This window comes from Gouania willdenowi, chromosome 2 (genome assembly GCF_900634775.1).
Source record: "Gouania willdenowi chromosome 2, fGouWil2.1, whole genome shotgun sequence".
In the NCBI taxonomy this organism is placed as follows: Eukaryota; Metazoa; Chordata; class Actinopteri; order Blenniiformes; family Gobiesocidae; genus Gouania; species Gouania willdenowi.
In genome coordinates this window covers 5511409-5536884 of record NC_041045.1, presented here as the reverse complement: position 1 = coordinate 5536884, position 25476 = coordinate 5511409, and the positions used below count along the sequence as shown (strand labels likewise).

Genomic DNA, 25476 nt, shown 5'->3' with positions numbered 1-25476 from the left:
GACAGACGTTATAAAGAATAGATCTGTGCCTGTCCTTTGTTGCAAACGTAGAAAAACAGATTTGTTCCTGTCCTCTATATTGAAAATAGATCTGTTTCTGTCCTCTTTTACAGACCTATGAAGATTAGATCTGTTCCTGTCCTTTATTTCAGACAAATGGATAGCAGATCTGTTCCTGTCCTTTATATTGAAAATAGATCTGTTCCTTCCCTCTTTTACAGACTTATAAAGAATACTGTAGATCTGTTCCTGCCCTTTGTTTCGAATGTATAAAGAATAGATCTGTTCTTGCCCTTAATCATGAAAATAGATCTGCTCCTGTCCTTTGTTTGCGAGCGTATAAAGAATAGATCTGTTCCTGTCCTTTGCTTCAAATGTATGAAGAATAGATCTGTTCCTATCCTTTTACAGACATAAAAAGAGTAGATCTGTTCCTGCCCTTTATTGCAGATGTATAGGATACAGATCTGTTCCTGCCCTTTATTACAGACATATAGTATACAAATATGTTCCTGCCCTTTATTACAGACGTATAGTATACAGATCTGTTCCTGTCCTCTGTTACAGACCTATAAATAATAGATCTGTTCCTGCCCTATGTTACAGCCAAATAGAAAAATTGCGAACAGTAAATGTGCAATCTTCCTCTGAAACTTTGAAGGAACTAAATCGGCGACCAGTTCATGTTTTGGTTAGCTTGGCACACAGTAATGTTGGCTGTGTAGGGTCAAAGTGTAAAGGGGCGGGGCTATGTTATTAGGACTGATAGTTATCAATCATTCCAAGCTATAAGCCTTGGTAAATCTGCTGTCTGTGCAGTTTCTCCCTAAACGTGTTTGTCTTCTCTCCCGATGCAGCCACCTCCAACCCGTTCCCACAGAAGCCCCCGCTCTTCAGCACGCTGCTGTACTCACTGGTGCCCATCATCGGCCTGGCTGCAGTCGTGCTCTTCTCCTTCTGGATGTGGAGGCATCACAAACTGGCCTATCCCGCAGCTCTCGTCCCAACACATGTAAGTCTCACCGCCGTGACCAAACGGTGCATGTTTGTGTTTTCTCTTTGTCTTCATTCATTACGCCTTCACCCGTTGTCTTCATTCCTCCAGGCAGGAGCATTTTCAATTTCATTTTGAATCTACATGCAGAAAACTATCACTATTAGGCTGTTATATGTTCTTTTTGTCCATTTCCATTTCCTTTTTTCACAAATGTGGTTCACCAAATCCTGATTAACTTTCTCTGGAATGGAAAATCCAGAGTACAGTACAAACATCATCCAATATAAGGTTATAAGTTGTTGATATAAAATGGTTTTGAGACACTCAAAACTGTGACCTCACTCAAGTACACAATAACCAGCCGGGACCCTCGAAGGTTCAGTTACCGTGGCAACAGAAACTCTTCTGCCAACAGATTTAGTTTCTCAAGTGACAAACTCTAATGCCAATGGTTTCAGTTACCGTAGTGACAGAAACTCCTATGTTGACAGATTTTGTTCCGGTGGTGACAGAAAATCTGACATCAACAAATTCAGTAAATGTTGTAACTCTGATTCAGTCACTGTGGTAACCGGAACTTTTATTACAATTTATTCAGTCGCCAGGGTAACAGAAACTTTTTGTGTCAATGGATTTATTTACATTGTAAAAGAGGCGTTTATGTGAAGAGATGCAGTTACCGTGGTAACAAACTCCTTCACAGAATCAGGGTGATGCTTTTCCCTTATTCTTAAACTGTTTTTGTTTACTGTGGAAAAGAGTTCTGTGGAACCGGTTGTCCATCTGTGGTATTCCCGAGACTCTGTTACCATGGTAATGAATCAAAAGGCTAAACTAGGCTGTAATTTTGTTTGGTCGTTGTGGTTACGGAATCAAAGCTAAACTTTTTTTTTTACCCCCAAAAAGGTTCCGTTTCCATGGTAACTGACATTTCTGAATGAATACAGTGTTTAATATTGTGTCTGTATTAATCCTTAATGAAGGGATAACACCCTTTAGAGTGTCAAACTGTGTATTAATTAAAGCTCATTCGTGGCTCCCAGCAGAAGGTGTTTGAAGTTGGTTTCATCTCGCTCTGCGCTTAGCATCCATCGTCCCAAATGATTGTCCTAGCCTCGTCCTCTCAGAGCTACAGTCAGTCAGAAGGGACAAATCGTGCGCCTGTGGATGGTCTCCTCATCTGTCAGATTGGCAGTGAAGGATAAAATGAGTCCTGGATCACCTCCTCCTCCTTTGACTCTGCTTTTTTTTTAAAAATTTCTTCTTCTTTGGCTTGTCCGCAGATGGACCGAGCACACGTTGTTCATACAGTGCCGAATGGGCTTTTAATCGCAGGCAGCAATTAGACTTCATGTGGAGAACAGAGTTAATTTAACATTGCGGGAAAAAATGCTTTTACCCACATCTGATTTCAAACTCATTCACCTCCTATTACTCATCCTGTCTTCTCTACACTGTCCTCAGCTGTGCACTTTGTTGCATTATTTTTATAGAAAAACCTCACCATGCCATGTTGGATCTCTAAATTGAATACTCGCAGCGTTTGTGTAAAACCGACTGAAAAGAAAATTAGGACAATTTTTCTCCACTCCTGATTAATTTAGTCTCTGTGATTGTGTGGCTGTTGGGCAGAGCTATAATCTGTGCTGTGTGTCAGCCGGGGGAAAGAAAACCCATGCTGAGCCTCCGCCGTATGGAAGAGGAGTCAGGGGCCTCTGAATTATTGATGAGGCTTTATATAGGCAAACAAAACTAAACACAGAGACGCTTGCAGCTCCGCCTGAGAGGAGAGTGTGGGGGAGGCAGTTAGGACTTATTGTATTTGAACAGGGCCAAAGCACAGCAGGAAGACGATTAAAAAAAAAGAAATAGCGGGAAGAACTGCTGATGTGCATTAAAGGAACATCTTAACCTGGAGTCTGTTTAATCTGCACATCGTGACAGAGAGGAATGGGCAGACGCAGAAGAACGACTGAAAGATTTATCAAAAAAAAAAAAAAAAAAAACGGCACGAGAGAGGAAGTCACGCCCGGGGTGTGTGTGTGTGTGTTTGCGTGCAGAGGTGTGTTTCTTGCATGAATGAGCAGGTGCTGAAGGACAGGTGGAGAGAAAAGGAGTGAATGTTCACACGGATCAGGGTGGATTCCATTACGTGCAATGGCGCTAATTAAACGCACGCAAACTGCTGGAGCAGGCGACAAAAAACACATTACATCCGTTTAGTTATAGCACGTGTTAAAGTTCCAAAGTACCAAATGCCAAATCCGACCTATTGTTTCACCTGATGAAGCCAAGTGCATGGTTTAAGTCGGAGGTTCCCAACCTTTTCCGAGCTGTGACCCCATTTTGATATCACAAATCTTGAAGTATAGGATGTTATATCATATTTGTTGTGATGTGTGATTGAAAAAAAATAATAATTCAAAACATTTTAAAATTTTAATTTACCCCGTTTCAATTCCAGGCGACCCCAAGGTTGAAAAACAGTGGTTTAAGTAGACATGACAGGAAAACAAAGAATATTAAGTGTAAATAGGGGGCAGAATAGTGTTCAAATTACGCTTGAAATAAGGAGAGAAGCTATCCATTACTGTAGTACATGAGTATTCTATTATGCACGTAATCAATTTGAAAAAAAATGGTTTGCCAAATGAAACACGTCCACTTATTTAAGCTATGCTTTTATCACCCCTTCCTGGTTATTTTGAGTCGTGTATTCTGCCACCAGGGGGCAGTGCTGGATTGGCCGTATTGGGTAATAACACTTCACCACGGTAGTTGTAAAAGTGTTGGGCCGAAGAACTGTGAGGCTCATTTGTTGTTTATTTGGCTTTACAAGGAAAATATTTTGCATACGATTATCTAACGACAGAAACTCAAAACCCCCAAAACTGGCTATTTTAATAGATTGGGAGGCTTTTTTAACTTTAAAAATGAAAGGTACTATTGAGCAATACTTTGGGGTTAAGGGTTTTGGACCAACAATAATGGTAGTCCGCTTTCTTAACACCTAGGCCATTGGTCTCCAACCACCGGTTTGGTTAACGGGCCACAAAGAAGAAATTATTTTGTTTTTAACCATCTTTCTAGTCATTTTATTTAGGAAAAAATAAGTGGGTTTTCAAACGTTTGCTATTCTGACGTTTTTAACATTACAATGTGCCACAGTAAATTGTTAAGTAAAAATGTGTGTTTTGTTTTTTCATAAAAATTTGCTAGCCCTGATTAGCATTTTGTTAATTATCTTACGTTGCTGTCACTTCAATTTTCCTTAAAAAACCATTTAGTGGCACCGGCACTGTATCGCCACCTGCAGGTTTAACATGCAATTTTCCCTGCAGAGAACGTTTTCGTGTTTTGTTTTTCCGCCACATACTTGGTTTGGTGTGGGAAAGACCTTTAGGTTGGAGAAGTGTTACTGCAGCAAAATTCCACCCACCTGCTCTCATAAAACAGCCGTTCTGGCAGTCATGAGTGATGTTTTTAAGCCTGATGTTTTAATAGAGGAAGCGGGTGATGGATGCTGAAGGAGGGGATTTATTTCTATCTGTTGTTGTTGAAGAATGTGTTTTTGCTCTTTGCCACAGGCTCCATTTAAAATAAAAATAAAAAAAAAACAGTGGTGACACTGACAATCACTTAAGCCGCTCATTCGCAAAGTCATCAAGGACTGCTTCAAGCAAGAGGAGAGGGAAAAAAACAAAACACCATCAACCAGAAGGAGGGCGAGAAAACCTACACCATCAAAATAAGGCATTCAAGGATGGAAATATCAGATGTCTTCTCAATTTCTATCATCAATCTTACCGAGAGCAAAAAAACAATATGGGATAGCATCTTAAAAACCTGTTAAATAATGAATTGTCTTGTAAACTGATCGACCAGATTGAAAGTCATATTCTGATCATATCTCGTAAGTTTGGATGTACACATTACCAACTGGCTATTTATTCTACTAGCACGGGGCAGTGTTAGTTTGGTTGCATCATGTATTAACGCTGTGCTATTCGGCTTTTCATTAGAAGTGTTCTGAGCTTATACAAGTTTATTTAATTGAGACTGTTTTGATATACAAGGTTCTACCTTAAGAAAATACTTATCAGTGAGGTAAACTGATCAAATAGGATCAATAGATGGAATATTTTGATAGATTCTGCAAGATTGGTCAAGAAAATGGAGCCTTAACGCGGATGATTTACCTCAATTTTAGCAATTAATTACCTTGCATCATTTCGAAACTAGTTTTAAGTTGTTGATGCATCAAAATCATTACGTATGAGTCATGCTATCACACGTAGCATCATAGTTTTACTGTAAGATAAACTCTACAACTTGCATTAGCGTATGTTCCCTTTACTGTATAGTTTCAATAATTTAATAATAAGGCTTTACTTACTGTAAGTAGGTCAATATGTGTTGCATGTAATTTCAGTAAACCTGCGTTATTTTTAGTTACGTTAGCTGCACTCACATTATTAGCATTGTTAATTTGTGTTGCATTAAATTACCTCATTAATATTCCATCTTCTGTACATTTTTTCGTGGGTAACTCGTAGAATACTTGGGACAATCCAGCTAGGGCCCACACTTTGATTAAAAAATTTCCGCAATTATTTTAAGCAGGGTTGATGTAGCGCCCCCTGGTGGCAGGAAAAATAACCCCCACTTTATTTTTAATTCGTCATCTTCTAAAACCCTTCTCCGATTTCTACGCCCTTATAAGAAGTCATAAACAGATTATATCATGGGTTTAGTTAGTTATGCAGCGTGCCAACTGGCAGGACTTTCATTATTGCTTTGTCATGCCACTATAAAACCTTTCACTGCAGCAGCCGGGGCATAATGCTCTGCATGCACTCATGTATTTTTAATGTGGCAGACACAAATTGGACACACTTGTAGGAGGTTGGATATTGCGTGTGTATGTGCGTGTGTGTGTGTGTATCATACCTGTGAAGGTTATTTACCTTCATCGGTTTTGCAAAATGCATTAAATCTTATAATTAAAACAAGCCTCTGCGAGGCAAAGAAGTTGTATTTTTTTATACATTTTTGGCCTTTTTTTTTTTTTTTTTTTTTTTTTGTGGAATAATCAATAGTGTGTTAAAAGAAGGCCAAAGAGAAAATGCATCAGATGGGTCTCATTTATTCTTTAATGGATGTAATCAAACATGCCGTGCTCGTGATACAGGAGTAATCGCTCTTTAATGATCATGACTTTGTTCATTATCGCAGCTTTATTCTCTTAATTTCCTAAAGAAAGATAACAAAGGTCCATCCATTCATCTTCTCCCATCACCGTCATGAAGCTTGGTTAGGCGTTAGTTTGCCTTCAGATTCTATTCTTTATGTTGATGCGGCTTTCGCGTATAAACTTTGGATTAAACTCACGAAATGTTAGTTTTACTTTACATTTTTACTCTTTGATGTTTTTTTTTTTTTTAGGGTATATATTTAGATATTTAGATTTTTTTTTGCTCAGTTTAAGTTGTATAAACCTACTGTATACCACTTTTTTGGCATAAAAGTCACAACTTTTTAAATTTGAAATGGAGAGTTTAAGTTTGACAATGATGATTTGCGTAAAATGCACAGAAATTACTTCCTGAAATGGAAATTGCAATGTCTGTATAATCATTTTTTAAACAAAATCAAGCAAAAATGGTAAAATGACACGGAATAATCCCTCGCATGCATGTTTTGGCACAATGTCATGCATTTCCATGTAATTTATTTATTGTAAAAATTTAAATTAATGGAAGAAAATGGTGAAACTGACCCGGAAATGACAGAAATAGTTTTCTCAATTTTACATAAGAGAAAGTGTGAGTCTGACTCTCACATTAACTTGAAAACCCTGTGACGACATAAGCAGTGAAGCGATGATGTTGAAATGCGTATTTGCCACAGAGGCTGTACTTTTCCCACTCCGGTGTGAAGTGAATGCAAACTGGTATCAGTTTGCTCAGCTTTTATACGAAAATGAATACAGTATGTGGAGTGAACCATTACCAACCTGAGCTGAGCTTCTTTATACTGGTTATTGCTGATTTTCTAAGCCTCTGTTTGTTTTAACTTTTACTCCTCTGGGTGTAACTAAATATATCTGTTCTTCTGAGGTGGTGATTGTTTTTAATTTATTCTGACAGGTGACAAATATTCATCCACAGTGTTCACAATTAAAGGCTGCACCTTGTATCTCCTGTTCAAACAGGGTAATGACTTCCTGTAAGAGTAAATAAAAATGTTGTTGCTACATAAGGCAAACCTAGAGCCTCAGGTTATTCCTTTTAAATGTTCCATTTAGTTTACAATTTATCGTATTTCCCTAATTAGATGTCAATAAAATTATCGAAATCATGCCATTCATGCTTAAAACAGTTACGCAAGAGATTGTGCGCGAGCAGTTGCTACACTTGCTAGACATTTGTTTACCTGTTTTACTAGGGTTGTGCATTGCCATGAATCTGCCGATACGATTCACTATTTGCATGTCACTGTGCAATATATCCTTTTATTAAACAATACGATATGCATTGCGATATATCGCATTATCGGTAATTACAAATTCCTTACCTTTACATGTTAAAAATGTACACTTTCAATAACAAGTAAATGGTAACTAACTGTAATTCAAGTAGCAATATCCAAAATGAGTAGTACATTTATCAAACTGTCAAATTACATTTTACAAAAAAGCTAAACTCTTGATTCTACAACAGATTCTGATTCTGTTAAGTTCTTAAATTCTTGAGGGGTGAGGTAGTTTCACAAGGTCTGATGTGGTTCGCTGACACCTAGTGACCAGGCGTTTACGTGCCAGGCATGTTACCGCAAATAAATATGTTTTTTGTTAGACAACACGATAAAATCATCAATTCAGAAATTTGTTGGATTGATACAATAATAGCACCGTGATATATCGCCAAATACATTTTTTCTTACACTTTTACGTTGTCGAGCAAAAAAATATTGCGGAAATGTGCGATGTTGTCACTAAATGTGAAGGTGGGGGTTTATTCCGTCAAGATTTGACATTTTCGTCCCGTCGCCCATCCGGAAAAAAGGCTTTGTGCTAATGCTTGATATCGTCCCAAAACATTCACGTGAGGGTGTAATCTGTCATATTGCAATTTTTTGCTTGATTTTCTGTAAGATAGTAATGTAGCACACGCGGCACAGTTGCGAATGAACTGTGCACGCCATTGTGGTTAGAAAGAACCACCAACGGTGTGAAACGAGGAAAAACTATATAAATAATATAGAGTTCGGACGAGTGCGTGGACAGATAGTAGTGTAGATATGTATTATATCTTATTCTTTGTTGTTTTCTCCCTGGGAGAGCTTTCTCAAGTTACAGCGCACGTAACTACATCTGATTTTCTGTGCAGTTCGGACAAAATCCACAAGAAATATAACATGCATTTATCTTTCTTAAATGTTTTGTTTTCCCAATTGTTTATTTTGAAATATCCTCAAATGTGGAGAATGTGTCTGTGCGGAACGAGGGATTATGTTTAGCTGCTTTTAACATTCGTGGATCCTGGATATGAAAGGAAGCTTTCTCAGCATCGTTCTACTTCTGCATCTGATTCATCGACTAACTGACCGAACATCTGCTTCCTATGTTCCTTTTTCCAACAAGCACGCCTTTCACATAATGGTGGAGGTAAGAACAGTTTCCCTGAAGTCAGTTTCTGGGTTTAGAGCTTGGTATGAGCCCCACACATCAACCCCCACCCTCCCACCCACCTCCCGGACCACCGCCATCATTTTCTTTCTTATTTCACTTTTGCATCTTGTTCACCCGTTTGTGCCTAATTTGCTGCATGATTAGGTTTCTGTGTGGAAATGTATCGTGCATGGTGGAAACCGCCCAACGCGGCTTTGAATGCAGCCCTGTTCCTTTGAACAATGTCCACCTGTGATGTTTGTGCACTTGATTACACTGTGATTAGTGCTGCGGCTCAGCAATGGGTCGCATTGTTTCCTGCACAAGTGCCTGAATACAAAGTGTCGGATATATTGTGTGCAGACTGTGGATTATTTAAGGATCGTAAATAGTCCAAGTAAGCAATGAAGAAATATGGAAAATTACATTTTAATAGGATCAATGAATTTGATTTTAAGTGTTCTTTTCAGATTGTCAAATATTACTAGTTTCATGTTGTTTTATTAAATAAACAGAAAAAGGCATGTTCCTTATAGAAGGAATTATATTTTTTTTTAAAAAATGTATTTAGTGTCAAGAAAAAATGCTCATTCACAACAAAGTTGGAACATTTTAGTTTATTAAAACATGATGTTCAAAGGGAAATCTTTTTAAAAGCAAACCAAAATCCATACTTTTTTGAATATTTTCTAATCAAAAATTTCAAATTTTTTATGAAATAGAATTTAATTTATTAAAGGAATAAAATGTGAAAATCCACAAATTTAGGGGTTTAAACTAAATAAAAATAATGTAGAAAAGAAATAAAGAAGTACAAAAAGATTTGAATAATATTTAATGGTATCGACTATTTTAAACTATTTTTAATTTCAGTGCAAAAACTAGAGATAAAAGAATTTTTTGGGGGAAAAAACAACCTATTATTATTTTGCTATTTTTTTTATTAAAATAGAGATTTGTACACATTGAAGACTAATGAAGAGAGACTTATTTAAGAACCAAGTGTTTTGGACCTGGAATAGTGTTTGGCTCTGTCCTAGTGTTAATTCTCGGCCCGGCTCTGCTGTAACAGATGAAGGTGTAACCGGATTAGGCCATGTGAGACAGTGGTGGAGCTGCAGATTGTACTTTCCTGCTTCCTGCGCTCTGCTGACCGTGCGTAATGAACCCCGCCTTCGGACGGGAGGATCCGATGACTCCCAACAGAGGCCGAGCCCCCAAGCCCGGAAGACGGGCAAGACTTACCAGACGTGGGGAAAGAAGAGAGGCCAGAGTTTTAAAATCACATCATCATCATCATCACCATCATTAGGAGGATAGTCAGAATCCAGCGGTCAACACAGAAACACCGATCATCTGACAAAAGATATAAAAGAGATTAAAAAAAAAACGATCTTCGTTATGTACCAAGTTTATCACAACTGTTCCGCTAACTGATAGCCTTTAGCTTCTTGAGCCGATTGCGTTTGATATTTAGCTTCCCCATCTGATAACCGTTAACTTTGAACTTCTTTAGCCGATAAAGATATTTAACTTCTTCAGCCAATAACGATATTTAACTTCTTTAGCCGATAAAGATATTTAACTTCTTCAGCCAATAACGATATTTAACTTCTTTAGCCGATAAAGATATTTAACTTCTTCAGCCAATAACGATATTTAACTTCTTTAGCCGATAAAGATATTTAACTTCTTCAGCCAATAACGATATTTAACTTCTTTAGCCGATAAAGATATTTAACTTCTTCAGCCAATAACGATATTTAACTTCTTCAGCCGATAAAGATATTTAACTTCTTCAGCCAATAACGATATTTAACTTCTTTAGCCGATAAAGATATTTAACTTCTTCAGCCAATAACGATATTTAACTTCTTTAGCCGATAACGATATTTAACTTCTTTTAGCCGATAACGATATTTAACTTCTTTAGCCGATAACGATATTTAACTTCTTTTAGCCGATAACGATATTTAACTTCTTCAGCCAATAACGATATTTAACTTCTTTAGCCGATAAAGATATTTAACTTCTTCAGCCAATAACGATATTTAACTTCTTTAGCCGATAACGATATTTAACTTCTTTTAGCCGATAACGATATTTAACTTCTTCAGCCGATAACGATATTTAACTTCTTTAGCCGATAACGATATTTAACTTCTTTTAGCCGATAACGATATTTAACTTCTTCAGCCGATAACGATATTTAACTTCTTTAGCCAATAACAATATTTAACTTCTTTTTAGTTTCTTTAGATGATAATCAATAGATTTTACCTTCTTTAGTCAAGTTAATTGACATTGAACTTATTTAGCTAATAATCAGTAATGTGTAATTAACTTATTTAACCTGTAATGAATTGAATCTTATTTTGCCTTAAACTGATCATTTCTAACTTTCTTTTTGCCGATAACCAATAATTTCTTCAATCAATCATTTTTTCCATCTTTTAGCTCACTGATCAGTACCGGTCCATGAATCATTTGTTGTCAGGCCACAAAGAAAGAATGAAGTTTATAGTTTATAACGCCAATATTAACTTCTTTGGCAGATAGCCTTAATATTAACTTATTTTGCTAATAACTAATAATATTAACTTCCCTGGCCAATAATTAATTTTTTTTTTTTTACATCTATGGCTTATAACGATTAAAATCAATAATTTCTCCAACGTTTTTTGAGATTAGTTGAAAAATGAGAGCCAATAAATCAGAAACTTGGAAGTTCACACAAATATTGCAAAATTTTGCTAAATTAGCGTAGCGTTTTTTTTTTTATCCTAGGCTTGCAATTCATGGGACTGAGTTATTGCTGCGTGCGAAGGATTTCTGCACTTGTGTGTCTCGATGGCGTGAGTATGCTTTGAGTGGTACATTATTTTGAAGGGGTTGTGTGATTTTTACACTTTAACACTACTTTTTATGAAATTATTTCCCAAATCCTCTTTTTCTGCCATGGACGTTGGAACGCTGTTTCCATGAGCACTTCTTGTTTTTTCTGCGAGTCGAAGTCGTTCCCTTTTAATGAAAGAAATATCTTTGACACAAGACAGACCAGTTTGACATTGCCCTTCAATTACAACCTGCAGCGTGGAGCATGGCTTCCTTCTGTCACCTGAAGCTAAAAACTGCTTATTCAGCTTGAATTAGCTTTTCTTTCTGCTCCAAACATCCACCACGATAGAAATCATAAATCCTGCAGAGTGAAAGGTTCAAAAGGGAGAATAAAAAAAAGTGGATTTAATTGAAGTCTATGGAGCATTTTTGGTCTCACAACATAAATAAAATATTCATAAAAATCGACTTCAAATTGCTTCAAAGCCTCATCAGCTAGGTGGTAATTCTATTTATATGAACTCAAACCTCCGAAGAATTAAAGTCCCAAAAACCAGAGAATGATTGATGGTTCAGTTGTTTGAGATGATTTCAGAATAAATGCTCTCAAAGGCAAAAAGACAATATTTGCCTTTGCATTTATTTAATGAAAAGATAAAAACTTCTGCTGATTACATCTGTTTTAATTAGCTTTTAATAATTTGAAAAACTGATTTATGGTTTTTGACTGTAGAAGTTTTTTTTTTTTTTTTTTTTTTTTTAATGCATCTTTATTTTAAAAGTTTTTGATTTTGATGGTATTTTATGTATATTTTCTGTATTTTTTTATTATTGTTCTGAACTTATATTAATTACATTAATTTTCAAATTATATATAATTAAAATTGTGTTTTTAATCCATTATGAATAGAATAAATAAAAAATGTTTTGATTTGTATAAATTCATGCAAAAAGCCTAATTTAAGAGAAAACATATAGGTGTTAAACTTACTTCATAACTATTGCTTTTCAAATATTTAGGTGCAAAATTATTAGGAGTTACAACTTAGTCATTAAGACTGATTGTTGGATTAAATTTGAGTTAGTGAGTTCATGGATGAAACTAATGCAAATGAAATTTAAGGCAATATATTACTCTTTTTTTTCACCTTTTTTATTTTGCAGATGATATAAGAGCCTGTGGTTTAAATATACGCTGTAAAAGTATCTGGATTTTTATAAACTACCTGAAAACAAGTTTTAACGCAGTCGTAAAAAGGAGACGGAGTGGAAGAATGTGCAGAAATGCCTGAGGAGGGCGTGTGTGTGCGTGTGTATGTGTGTGTGTGTGTGAAACCCAAAACCAGCGCTGCAGAGTGTAATTTTCCCCTGCTTTGGCTGAATTCTGTGAGACGCAGAGACAGCAGGTCTGCCTCACAGCTCCCTGTCAGTAAACACAGGCGCTCTTTGCTCTAGTGCTGCTTCCAGAGACCACCAACTTTTATTACAGCGGGGGCCACACATATGTGAAAGTCTGACCCAAGGACCACAAGATTATCAGCATTTAGAATAGAATTGTGTATTTTTGAATATTTGTGTATTTTTATATTTTGTATTTTTGTATATATATTTTGTTCTCATTTTGTGTTTGTGGCGTAATTTTGTGTAGATTTGTTGTCATTTTGTATATTTTGCTGTCATTTTATGTGTTTTTATAGTAATTTTATGTCTATTTGTTGTCATTTTGTATATTTCGCTCTAATTTTTGTGTGTTTTTATGGTAATTTTATGTATATTTGTTGTCATTTTGTATAGTTTGCTGTCATTTTATGTGTTTTTATAGTAATTTTATGTCTATTTGTTGTCATTTTGTATATATTGCTCTAATTTTTGTGTGTTTTTATAGTAATTTTGTGTATATTTGTTGTCATTTTGGATATATTGCTGTCATTTTGTGTGTATATTGTTATTTGAGATATTTTGCTGTGTGTTCTTTGGAGACGTTTGTTAATTTGTCGTTTTGTATATTTTGTTCTAATTTTGTGTGTTTTTGGAGTCATTTTGATTATATTTGTCGTAATTTTGAAAATTTTGCTTTAATTTTGTGTCTTTGGAGATTATTTGTGGATATCTGTTGACATTTTGTGTTTTTTGAGTCATTTTGTGCATTTTTCTGACTTTTCATATGTTTTTGGGGTCATTTTGTATGTGTTTTGAAGTCTTTTCGTAAAATTACTTTAGGAGTCGCACAAAATTAGATTGAGGGCAGCTGTTCTACTCACTTGTTTGCTTCCAAAATCTTTTCAGGATCGAAGAAGTCATTTGTAAAAGTCAGTGAGTTCAGAGACTCAAAAGGGCGTCTTCACGGAGAGAAACTCCTGACGCACAAATAGGGAGTTTTTCCAACTCTTCTCAGAAGCAATTGTATTGAGATTTAATGTAAATAATTACCACAAAGACAATGACTTTCCCCCTGAATTTGTACTTTGAAAACAAATCAAGGAAATGTTTTTACATAAAAGTTAAGAAACCAATTTATTGTGTTTTTGCCCTTAACTCATCAAATGTCAGTGTCATATTTTTTTTGTTTTCTTAGCAATTAGAAGCGCTGGCTTGATAGGGTCAAAGGGTAAAGGGGCGTGGCTGTTCTATAGAGTCAAGTTATTGGTTGGTCGGATGTTTTTTTTTTGTGTGTTGGTAAAGTTCATTTTATCAACATTCATGTCAGTGTTATAATAATGAGCAACCCAAGCATTAATGCTGCAAAAAAGCAAACAGTTTGTTTTTGTGTATATTTTGTCATTGTTTGTGAATTTTTTCATTTCATGCGCGTACTTTTGGGGACGCAAAAAACTCGACTGAAGGCCGACTGTGGTCCCCGTGCCGCCAGTTGCTTACGTCCAAATTACAAAAGTATTTGGTTCCACTTTTCAGGGTTTGTGTTTTTTTCTGCTAGGAAGGCCAATGTTAATGCCAACACATTTTGGACAATGTGATGCTTCCACCTTTGTGGATTGTCATTATACTGCTGTTATAGTGATCTGATGTGTTTTTTTTTTTAGTGTCTCTGCTCTATCCATTAGTCAGCTAATTAAGCTTTGTAATCAATCATGTTTTTTTTTTCCTCTCCGAACAACATCGTGACCAAGGCTTGAACTCATTTCCCTCTCACATACTTGCAGCTTTGTACTTCTTGGCGCCGACTTGGATTTTAGCACCTTTCAAACAGTCGGATGCCAAAAGTGTTACTAAGCCTTAGACGTGTTCTTCTGCTCTGAGAGACAGAGCCGCCTCAGGCTTTTCAAACTGGCACCATCCTTCGGTTCAAGTGAAAACATGAAGAGGGAGAAATTATTTTTCTGCTTGTGAGCGTCGGTGCTGCTGCAGCGAGGTCGGGATTTCACAGCAGCGTATCTGGTTTCATCAAACGCAGCCAGTCTGTGCTGGCGTTTGTGGGAAATGGGACTTCCTCACTGCACGCTGCTTTTATTTTTATAATTCAACACATGGAAGACAGAAAATCAAGCTGATTGGTCAGAAAACCAATAAACTAGTAACTGATGATATTGTTCAGATTATTTTGCATTATTTATTACATTTTAAACAGAGGAAAGGTTAATGCTAAGGGCGTAGTTTATCTAGAGTGTATTTTTCTTCTATCGTATTATTCTTAAATTAAACATAGTTGGTACTATTTGTTAATATGAAAAAACAGGGCAAAATGATTGTATTTATGCTACATTTTAAAGCCTAAAAAATAATAATGCAAATCATTAAATCCCTTCTCTGTTAAAAAATGCATTGTAATATAGTTTTTGTTTTTTTAGCAATTATCTTAATATGTTGCATCAATCATGGTTTCTATAATATCTTATTTTGTGCAGTGCTTAATTTACGCTATCAGTGTTTTATAGCTATAGATTTTGAGAATATTTGTTAATTTTATTTATGTTAAAATAATATTTTGTTTGTTTTTTTTCCACAATCACAGCTGTTAGTTCCATTCAAAATGTCTTTATTTTTTTATTATTTTTGCTGATTTATCCATTAGAGTTAATTAGGTCAGTGGTCCAGAAAAGTATGAAGTGTTCAAACATGTACATAGCTTCAGGTAATTTTATTCTTTTTAAAAAAAGCCCTCTGAATTAAAGTACTAATGATGTGTGGTCCTCTCTTAAATTAGCGTTGCGCTAAGCTAGCGCTAGTTCTATGACGCTAGCACACATTCAAACACATATGGTTTTACTGTTTCTACTTCTCAATGAATATTTCCAGAACACAAGTTGTTTACAGACCGTTTTCCCCTTTAAAAGCATTACCCTTTTAAGAAAAATAAAAATAAAATGTATGTTTATCTTTGGTTTTTGGGACTAGCACCTCTTTACCTCACTCCAACTGTGCTTAAATTGCTGTTTTTAAACTGTTTTGCACTCATTAACCCACTCTTACAAACTGAAGCCTCCTTATTGCTTGAAAATAAAAGGGTTTCATGACTGCAAAGTGCATTAATTGAATAGACCTCATAGTTACTAACCCTTCTCCTCCTCCTGCTGTGTTCAGGATCCTGGACCCTCGCCTCCTTCTCCTCTTTTTGGCCACAAACCTCTGCAGCTCATCGAGGTCAAAGCCAGAGGGCGCTTCGGCTGTGTGTGGAAGGCTCAGATGATCAACGAATATGTGGCTGTAAAGATTTTTCCAATTCAGGTAAGACGGGAGTTAATTCGGTGTTTGCGAGAAAATAAAAGAAACTCATTTGTTCCCTCTGCCTCCCTGTGTGCAGGACAAGCTCTCCTGGCAGAATGAGTACGAGATATACAGCGTGAGCGGCATGAAGCACGAGAACATCCTCCACTTCATCGGCGTGGAGAAGAGAAACAACAACCTGGACTTGGAGCTGTGGCTCATCACCGCCTACCACGACAAGGTAGCAGAAAAAAACACCAAAAGATTGTTTCACTCACTCTTTAAAGACCCAAGTTTGATCTTTGCTTTGAATACGCCTAATGGCAAAAAATGTAAAATATTCATTCATAGGCAAATGAAGCAAGAAACATACATATTTAATGGTTTCTATCTGATTTTAAACATGTTTTAAACTCCTTGGTGCTGCCTGCCCTCCTCTGGTGGCTGTGTGTAACTGCAGCCTCAGATGTGAACTTGTGTTACGCTGATGTACGGTACAAAATGTAAGAACAAAGATGGTGAACCTGACATGGCGGCAAAGACTGACTGGGTTGTTACACTTGAGTTAATTGCTTTTTTTAGGACCAAACACACATTTTCAGTTCATCATTGAGATAAGATGAGGTAAGATAAAATAAGACATGGACAACATAAGATTAGATAAGGTAAAATAAGATTACAATAGTTACTGTAAGATAGGATGAGATACTGTTGGCTAAAAGAAACATTAGGTAGGATTGGATAAGATAATATGGGATAACATTGATATAGCGTAAGGTAAGATAAGGTAGGAAAAGATAAGATTAAACATAGAATAAGGACACTAAGATTAGTTAGATAGGGTGGAATAGGTAGGTTAAGATAAAACAAGGTAGGATTCATTAAGATATGATAGGATAGGATAAGATTAGATAAGATAGGGTAATATATGTAGGATCAGATACGATAATAATATAACATTAAGAAAGGATAGCATGGGTACACGGTGCATAATCATAATAATATCAGAATATGCTTAACAAGGAAGGTTATATTTAAATAAATGATGACTATGTGTTACTACTGCACGCTCTAACAGTAAAGTAATAAAATGCATTGTAAAGAAATGCATAGAAAGCCTGAGATGCTCCTATAGCTAAAAAATAAAAATTCAGTGTTTGGGTAATCAATTCACATTAATGAGCTGAGCCAATTCCAAAGGGGCCTGTCAATGTGAGTCTGGAATAAATCTTCATTATCAGCTTGAAAATAACACACCCATTTACAAAGGTTCATTGTGAGAACAGAACAGTTAAAGGTGCATTCATTAAAGGGTGTGTGTTCTTCAGGGCTCTCTGACCGACTACCTGAAGGCTAACGTGGTTTCCTGGAACGAGTTGTGTCTGATCGCTCAGACGGCGGCTCGAGGTTTGTCTTACCTTCACGAGGACATTCCCGGACACAGAGATGGACACAAACCCTCCATCGCACACAGGTAACGCCGTCCTTTAAACGATCATCAGTCTCCTGTTCATGACATGTTTCTCACCTGGTTCTGTTTGCTATTCAGGGACATAAAGAGTAAGAACGTCCTGTTGAAGAGTAACCTGACGGCCTGTATAGCCGACTTCGGCCTCGCACTCAAGTTTGAGGCGGGGAAGTCAGCCGGAGACACACACGGACAGGTACGGCAACCAGTAGGGACAAATGTATATTGTCTATTTGGGGCCATGTTATTTAAATTTAGTTTAGTTCTTTTTTTTTTTTTTTTTTACAAAACACAAGATATGTCATGATACTGTAATTAAAACTCAAAAGGAACAGAAAAGCCTTTAAGTACATTTTGACATCACACAGTATTATCAAAATATCAATTCACCCTTGGGTAGGCACTGCCTACTTTCCCTACCCTGACGGCACGTCACTGATCTACTATATATATATATTGACTCTTCAGGGTAGTACAAGCATACTGTACCTTCAGATTAAGCGTTCCCCTTAGGTAGTATCTCCCCTCTCTATTAGCGAACTTTTGTTTAATGTTTAGAGGAAGTTATATCTGGCCTTATATATTGATAACTAAGATTTCATTTTTATCAAGTTGTCAGGTTTTAGAGTGTTAGATTTAGAGTCGTGTGGTCCCTGTGCACAATTTAAGATCAACTTAGTCGTTTCAAGTGTCCCGTTCATTGAAACGTGTTTGTTTGCCCTCCTGTGGCGTGCCGTAGGTGGGAACGCGACGCTACATGGCTCCTGAAGTGCTGGAAGGAGCCATCAACTTCCAGCGCGACTCCTTTCTGCGCATCGACATGTACGCCTTCGGCCTGGTGCTGTGGGAGCTGGCGGCTCGCTGCACAGCCGCCGACGGTGAGCGCAACTGCAACTGTCCGTCTGCGACAGCGCATGTGCAGGTTCACCTCAGGCACTGACTCTGTGTGTGTGTGTGTGTGTGTGTGTGTGTGTGTGTGTGTGTGTGTGTGTGTGTGTGTGTGTGTGTGTGTGTGTGTGTGTGTGTGTGTGTGTGTGTGTGTGTGTGTGTGTGTGTGTGTGTGTGTGTGTGTGTGTGTGTGTGTGTGTGTGTGTGTGTGTGTGTGTTTGTAGGGCCCGTGGATGAGTACATGCTGCCCTTTGAGGAGGAGATTGGTCAGCATCCGTCTCTGGAGGACATGCAGGAGGTGGTGGTTCATAAGAAGCTGCGGCCGTGCCTCAGGGACTGCTGGCAGAAACACACGGTGAGACATACTAGCCCTTAGATGTGATAGCAAGGTAGCGATCATGCTCAATACGGGCTCTATTCTCCCATGTGCCGTGTCAGAAAAGCCGTGAAATGTGGGTGTTTCCAGTCAAATCTGGCCTTATGCGTATACTCCCGGTGGCTTAAGTTATTTTCCTTTTAAGCGCTTCTAAACCTGGAATAAGTGGAGCGCCACGATAAGGTGAAACATTATATTGCACGAGAAGTTTGGATGTAGAATTTACGCAACACGCACTCATAATATTGGAAAAGAGACTCCCAGAAAGAATCTGTTCAAACTGACTTTAGCTGCGTTTCCTTTACCCTTGGAAATGCGCAAAATCTAAATAGAGTAAAAAAAAAAAAACTGGTGATGGAAACACCTGAATTTTGATGAGATTTCACTGGCGTTACGAGGCTCCTCCCCAAAACAACCTTCAATGGAAACACGTTCAAAGCGCAATTATACTTTATTGACATTTAGAAATATTGCTTTTATTTTGCAAAAATGTGTAATGGACACCCAGCTACTGTCACAGTAACACAAGCACACCAAAGTATTGACCATCAGTATTACCAATATGTTCACATTTACCAGTTCTAGATTGGACAAAATGTGTTACATTATATTTTACTTAGTGGGAGGACGTTAAAATGAAACTCTGACACACCTCAGACTTCTGTCCAGCTATTTTCATACTATGTACAACGTAAAGCCACAGTTTGATGTGAAACATTGATGACAGATGATGTTGCAGGAAGGTAAGAAGTTGATCAAGTCAGGCTTTCCACACAAACGTCAATCTGTTATTAGTATCATAGGGAAAAAAGAAAGATTTTAACTGTGACTCAGACAGAAGCCAAGACCACTGCAATAATCTGATCAAACCAACTTGTTTTCAATGAAGGCGTTTTAAATTAAAAGTGCGCTTAATGATTTTCATAGATTTTAATGATATTTAACAAATGTTAAGAAAACTCAATGTTCTGTGAGCCTAAAAAAATGACGACATGGCCCATTGCGCCTTTATTCACAGACTTTTGGTCAATTTACGCGTTGTGGTACGTGTCGGGAGCCTGGACCGTAGAATACGGCCCTATATTGGCAACTTGAGCTTAACTTTACGAGATTAGATTAGTAACATATAAACACACAAACAGTGCAATACTAACAGTCTTGATGTGGTTCAGGGTTTGACGATGCTGTGCGAGACCATCGAGGACTGCTGGGACCACGAGGCCGAGGCCCGTCTCTCGGCCGGCTGCGTGGAGGAGCGAATCGGTCAGATGCAGCGCCAAGCGCCGCTCATCGGCCCAGAGGAGATTGTCACCGTCGTCACCATGGTGACCAACGTCGACCTCCCGCCCAAGGAGTCGAGCTTATGATCGGCCTGTCGTCGGACACTCCATCGTCTAGAGACGACGAACACCCCGGCCCTGGTTGGTCGGATTAGCCGTTATTTCATTTTTCTTCTCCTTCACGTGTTTTTCTTCTTCTTTTGAATTTTTTTTGTTCCTTTAAGTGCGGGCCGCTTCAGGAAACACCCGGCGCTCGCCTCACCGCATCAGTACGTTTTGTTTTGATGTGTGTGCCTGAGAATTTGAACCCTTTCCTTTCAAACAATTCCGGATATTTACAAAAGGTGGATGAGGACTTTTCTCAGCGGACCTATTTAATCTCACACAAAAAAAAACACCTTCGGTTTTCTACCACAGAAGATCTTTCACAAAAACTCTTGCTGAATTTTAATGTAAAAACAAAAAAAAGTAGAGCGCTGGGCTCTTGACACAGTTGCTGTTTTCTGGTGTGCGTGGTTTTTTTTTGGGTTTTTTAAGACGACTATCGTTCTGCCAATAAGCAACGGCTTCTGAATGTTCATGGTGTAATGCTGCTGTACATAGTGTAACATGGACCCAGATGACTTGGTAATGGCGCTTGTTTTAAAGGGTGAGGGGAGGGTGGGGGGTGGGTCTCCATTCTCAAGCATTACAATGATGAAAACCATAAACCTCCTTCAACCAGGTATACCTCAGTTCAGATGGACTCCGTTTTAACTAGTTCCTTTCCCTCTTTCACCACCCTTTGGCGTTTCATTGCATCCAAATGTGCTGCTGTGAGCCATGGCGCTCATGGGAAACGTAGTTAGCGAACTCTCTTTATTGGTTTTCCTGTTAGTTTTTGATGAATAACTTGTTTTTTTTCCTTTTATTTTTTTAGTTTTTCTAACAAAATATCAGCTTAGTGACAAACTTAACTACATCTGGATATTCCCGCAAAGGATCTCAAGCTCTCTGGAAAAGCGCTGGATTCCGACCTCTGATGCTTTCGAGGATTCGGGATCAAAACTTGTACAGAGGATTTAATTTTTTTTGAGGGGGTTTTATTTTGCTAAAGGAAGTTTTCTAACTGAAATATTAGTGGATAGTGTCACTTCAGTGGTTTGTCCGTGATGAGTTGTACAGTTTCCGTTGATAACTCAGATTTAGCTGAGCCGGCTTGCTTTTGATTTGATTGCACGCATCTCAGAGTTTCCTCTGCTCTCTTCACCTCAGGAATATTTGCTACTCACCTTCCCGAGTCCCAACCCATCCTCACCCTCGCCTGTCTCGAACTGAAGTACCTCGTCAATGCATCTTGTCTTGCGTCATAACTTCTAAGGGTTGAGCTGTGTCTTCATCCTTCACTAACTCTCAGTTAGCCCCGAAGACTCGGTGTGAAATCATTACGTCCTTGTTAAACCATACATACATCTTTGTATTTGCTGTTTTCACCTTCAAGCCAAATGAGCCCCACCACCATATCTGACTAGCGAGTTGACTCTTGATTGGTAGAAGACCTAAAGGGTATTTCTAGCCCTTGACAACTCTTTGGTCAGTCTTCACTTGTACATGTTTAAAGATACAGACTCTTTAAGGTTAGTTTGATGTTCCTCTTGCAGGAGCCAACCAAACAGTCGCACGGCTAACCGAAGTTCAAAGAACTCATTCTCACCTTCATCCTGGTGCCATTTCTACGTATTAGTTACTCTTGTAGATGTCAGGCAAAACGGATGTATCTGTCGTTGTGAAGGCGGCAACAACGATTTTATTTTTGTTTTCCTCTGAGAAACGTTGATAACCGGCGCTGTCAAACAGGCAGTCTCTCGAGCTTTGGGACGGTTTCACCGGACGCAGTTTAAAATCAAGCCAGCAGCTTTCAGCTGAGTCAATCCCTACACTAAACAAAAGGTTGCAGCAACTGAAACCTAGTATGTTCTGCACAGTTGTTTGATTTTTACAGCTCAGGCCTCCTAGATCTGATCATTGAGTGAAAATATTGAGATGTTTTTTGCAATAAAATCTAAGCCATCATCTTATTTACCAAGTAGCACAAGTTCAATATTTAAATCGGTACTGCTTTGTAATGCTGCTGCTTATTGCTATGCTAAGGCAGCCGTTCTTTCAGAAGCTGTCATCAATAAGCTCTCAAGAACAATCGGTGCAAGTCCCTATCAACCTTAAAAAGTCCTACCTCACTCGCAGGGATTTCTACAGGGTGGAAAATCAGGAAAAGTATGAAAGCAGAACATAATAAACAGGTTTTTGAATTTGTGCAAAAAAACCTCCCATTGGACTTGGCCATACCTCTTAAAATGAATAAATGAATGCAAAGTACATTTTCCCGTTATCTGAAGATGTTGACAATAAAAATTAATGATTTGGTCAAAAGGTCTGCACTGTCACCTAAAACCTACCAATACTTCGGCAATTAATTTGAGTTCTTGAAATAACTTCCTGCTGTGGTAGTCCCTAAAATGACTTAAAAGACCAATCAGTAACTTTACCCTAGGTTTCTCTCCAAGAGCTACCTTAAAGAAATCAGCTTTCCCAACTTGTTTTGGTACTTTGATACAAATAAACAGTTTATCGCTTACATTTGTTGTCAAGTCTCAGACCGAGAACAGAAACCCTTCTAATCCTGTAGGTAGAGAAGATATGGCTGCTTGAGTTTAATCTTTGCCATGGGAAACCGACCCAAACCAACAAATACCATTCAGGGATTCAGTCCTATGCTTTTCTAAGTTTTAGCGAGTTATGCAACCAGTGCTGCAACCTACCCCTACACTTCTGTAGGGTCAGCTGCAGGAGTGACTTTCAGTATACAGATACAAATAATGTGTAGCATTATGGGTTTTTTATATCAGCAACCTTGCATATATTGTATTTATTTTTTAATTTCAAGACCTGAGGTTTAAGGGCATCAGAGTTTTAAGTGCAACTCGGCATTAAGTTGTAAATGTTGGCACGATTCATGAGTGTTTTTTTTTTTGTTTTTTTTTTGGAATGGGGGTGGGTGGGTGGGTGAACAGGTTGTTGTTAATTTTTTAAATTCAAGAAATACTTTAAATAGTACAAAAAGAAAAGATATAAAGTGTAACATATGTCTTTCTATTCAGTCTATGGACTAACGACCGAGAAAGAATGTTCTTCAGATTCCTGGATTCCAGTATTGTGTGTACTTTGATGGATCGAGCCCAGCCCGGTGTACATTTAGGGGGCTACAGCTGGTTTTGTGTGATTGTGCCCTGTCCTGTAGAAACTGGTAAAGCCAACACATCTGGGAATCCACTCATACATTTAACTGACAAAAAGACACGGCAAGACAAGTTTTAAATAAACCTCAGAAGATGTTATGATCGTATACATTCATGGATTGATTAGAGAAAACACAACATTTCTATTTTTGGAGACAGCGTGGCTGCCATTTAGCCAAATATAATAATGGATCCTTGGAAGATTTTTGGCCGGGGCTTTGGGAAGTACCCAATAGGTTTTGACAGACATTCCTTGGATTTTTATGGGTACCCATCAAGCCTTGATTGGTACTCCATGAAATTTACAAAACAAGCATTGATGGTTACCCCTCAGGTCTTAATGAGTATCCCTTTAGGCTTGACAGGTACCCCTTAGGTATTGTCAAGTACTCTGTTAATCCTTGGCAGTCCTAATGTTGATCCTTCTAGCCTTGACAAATAAGGCTAATGGCTGCTCATCAATTCTTCTTTGCAGCCTTGACTGGTCAAAGTTGATGCTCAATGGCTATTAGCTCGGGTCTTGATGATTATCCCTCTGGCCTTGACAGGTTAAAGTCAGACCATTTGGGCTTTGATGGGTCCCCCTCAGACCTTGACATAATGATTAAACAAAATAATGTTATTTAATGATTTTAAAAGGCCACATTATAAGAACTATGCCTTTAGTCTTGACATAAAACAATTTGGCTATGATGGGTGAAAGTCAAACCTTGACAGTTAACCATTAGGTCTTGGCAAGGACTTCTCTGGCCTTGACAAGTTCAATTTAGCTCTTGGAATGTACCCCTTCTTAAGGCCTGACTGATTCCATTTGGGCCTTTACATCTACCTTTTAAATCTTTACAAATATCTCTCTAGCCTTGACATGTACTCCTTAGGTCCTAACGTAAGTGATAAACATCAGGTCTCAACAAATACCAAACACGCCTTGACATTAACTCTTGACGGATACTGCCATCTTTTAACCTTTTGTTCTTGTCTATTTTCTTCGATTATTAGGTACCCAAAGGGATTTCCTCAGTGTTTTGGCTTTACTTTTGTCTATTGAGACATTTTTCCAGCCCAGCACCTTGACATTGCTGTGCATATAAACTCCCAGTGAAATGTGTGTCTTGTTGCCCCACTACTTTAAGCAGCCTAGACTCTGTACAGACATGAAAACTTAAATACTTGTATCAACTATATACTCTTGAGCTGAATCTTTGAGTGCGTGTTGAACTTCAGTGTTTCTTCTACACTCTTCACAGTTTTTACTTTTTCTTGTAACAGCAGGGCCTAGCCTAGCCCAGCCTTGCTGCGTAAAAAAAGTCCTTGGCAAGAAGTCCCTTGAGCTTCGTCTAAGCTAAAAGCAAGAGGCTCATTGGTGTGCTTTGTAAGGCATCAATGAAAGCACTTAAGTGTTCATCAGCAGGAGAAAGAAAACTGCTCAACCATGATGTTTTCAATCTGTTAAAAAAAAAAAAAAAAAAAAAAGAATACCCCAATCTCTTACAGAATACTTGCAATACTTTGTATGTGACGTTACAATTATCCACCGCAGGTATTTCATTCCAGCATCTCTAGCTTCTCCTTTTCCCCACGTGTTGGTAAACCTTTAGAGGAAACTCCAGTGACCTCACCGCTAAGACTGTTAGATACATCTGGTCACCAGGCCAGACATTTCAGCAGAAGAAGAAAAAGAACACTACGAGCAATTTTGACCCCACATTTCTGACAGTTCTGGAGTTGTGGCGCTGATCAAGGATTTGCCTTCTCTACTGGTGAGGATGCTCACGGGGTCTTCTGGGTTGTGATGGAACAATAATAGAATTTTTTTTTTTTAATTGCTTGTAATATCTGCTCATGCTAATGGAAAAATAATGTGAAAACAGAAAGAAATAAGGTCTGCGATTTCCAATTGGAAAGTGTATGAAATGCTCCCTGCTGGGCTCCGACCTCCCAGAGAAGCAACCGTATCGGAATCAGACTCCAAGAAAAAGGGTCATCACTGAGGGGGGACAGCATAAAGGATCAGCGCTGC

At 38.0% G+C, this 25476-nt stretch overlaps 1 protein-coding gene across 1 annotated transcript in view; it reads left to right on the top strand.

Annotated features, from left to right (window-relative positions):
• acvr2ab (activin A receptor type 2Ab) overlaps positions 1 to 23174 on the top strand; it is a 48105-nt gene extending 24931 nt beyond the window's left edge. The window contains exons 4-11 of the mRNA XM_028464371.1: positions 858 to 1012; positions 16047 to 16190; positions 16267 to 16410; positions 17498 to 17643; positions 17719 to 17833; positions 18377 to 18515; positions 18750 to 18880; positions 20074 to 23174. Of these exons, the coding sequence (XP_028320172.1) occupies positions 858 to 1012; positions 16047 to 16190; positions 16267 to 16410; positions 17498 to 17643; positions 17719 to 17833; positions 18377 to 18515; positions 18750 to 18880; positions 20074 to 20268 (1169 nt within the window). The 3' untranslated portion in view covers positions 20269 to 23174. The remainder of the gene's footprint in view (positions 1 to 857; positions 1013 to 16046; positions 16191 to 16266; positions 16411 to 17497; positions 17644 to 17718; positions 17834 to 18376; positions 18516 to 18749; positions 18881 to 20073) is intronic.
• The last annotated feature ends 2302 nt before the right edge of the window (positions 23175 to 25476 follow it).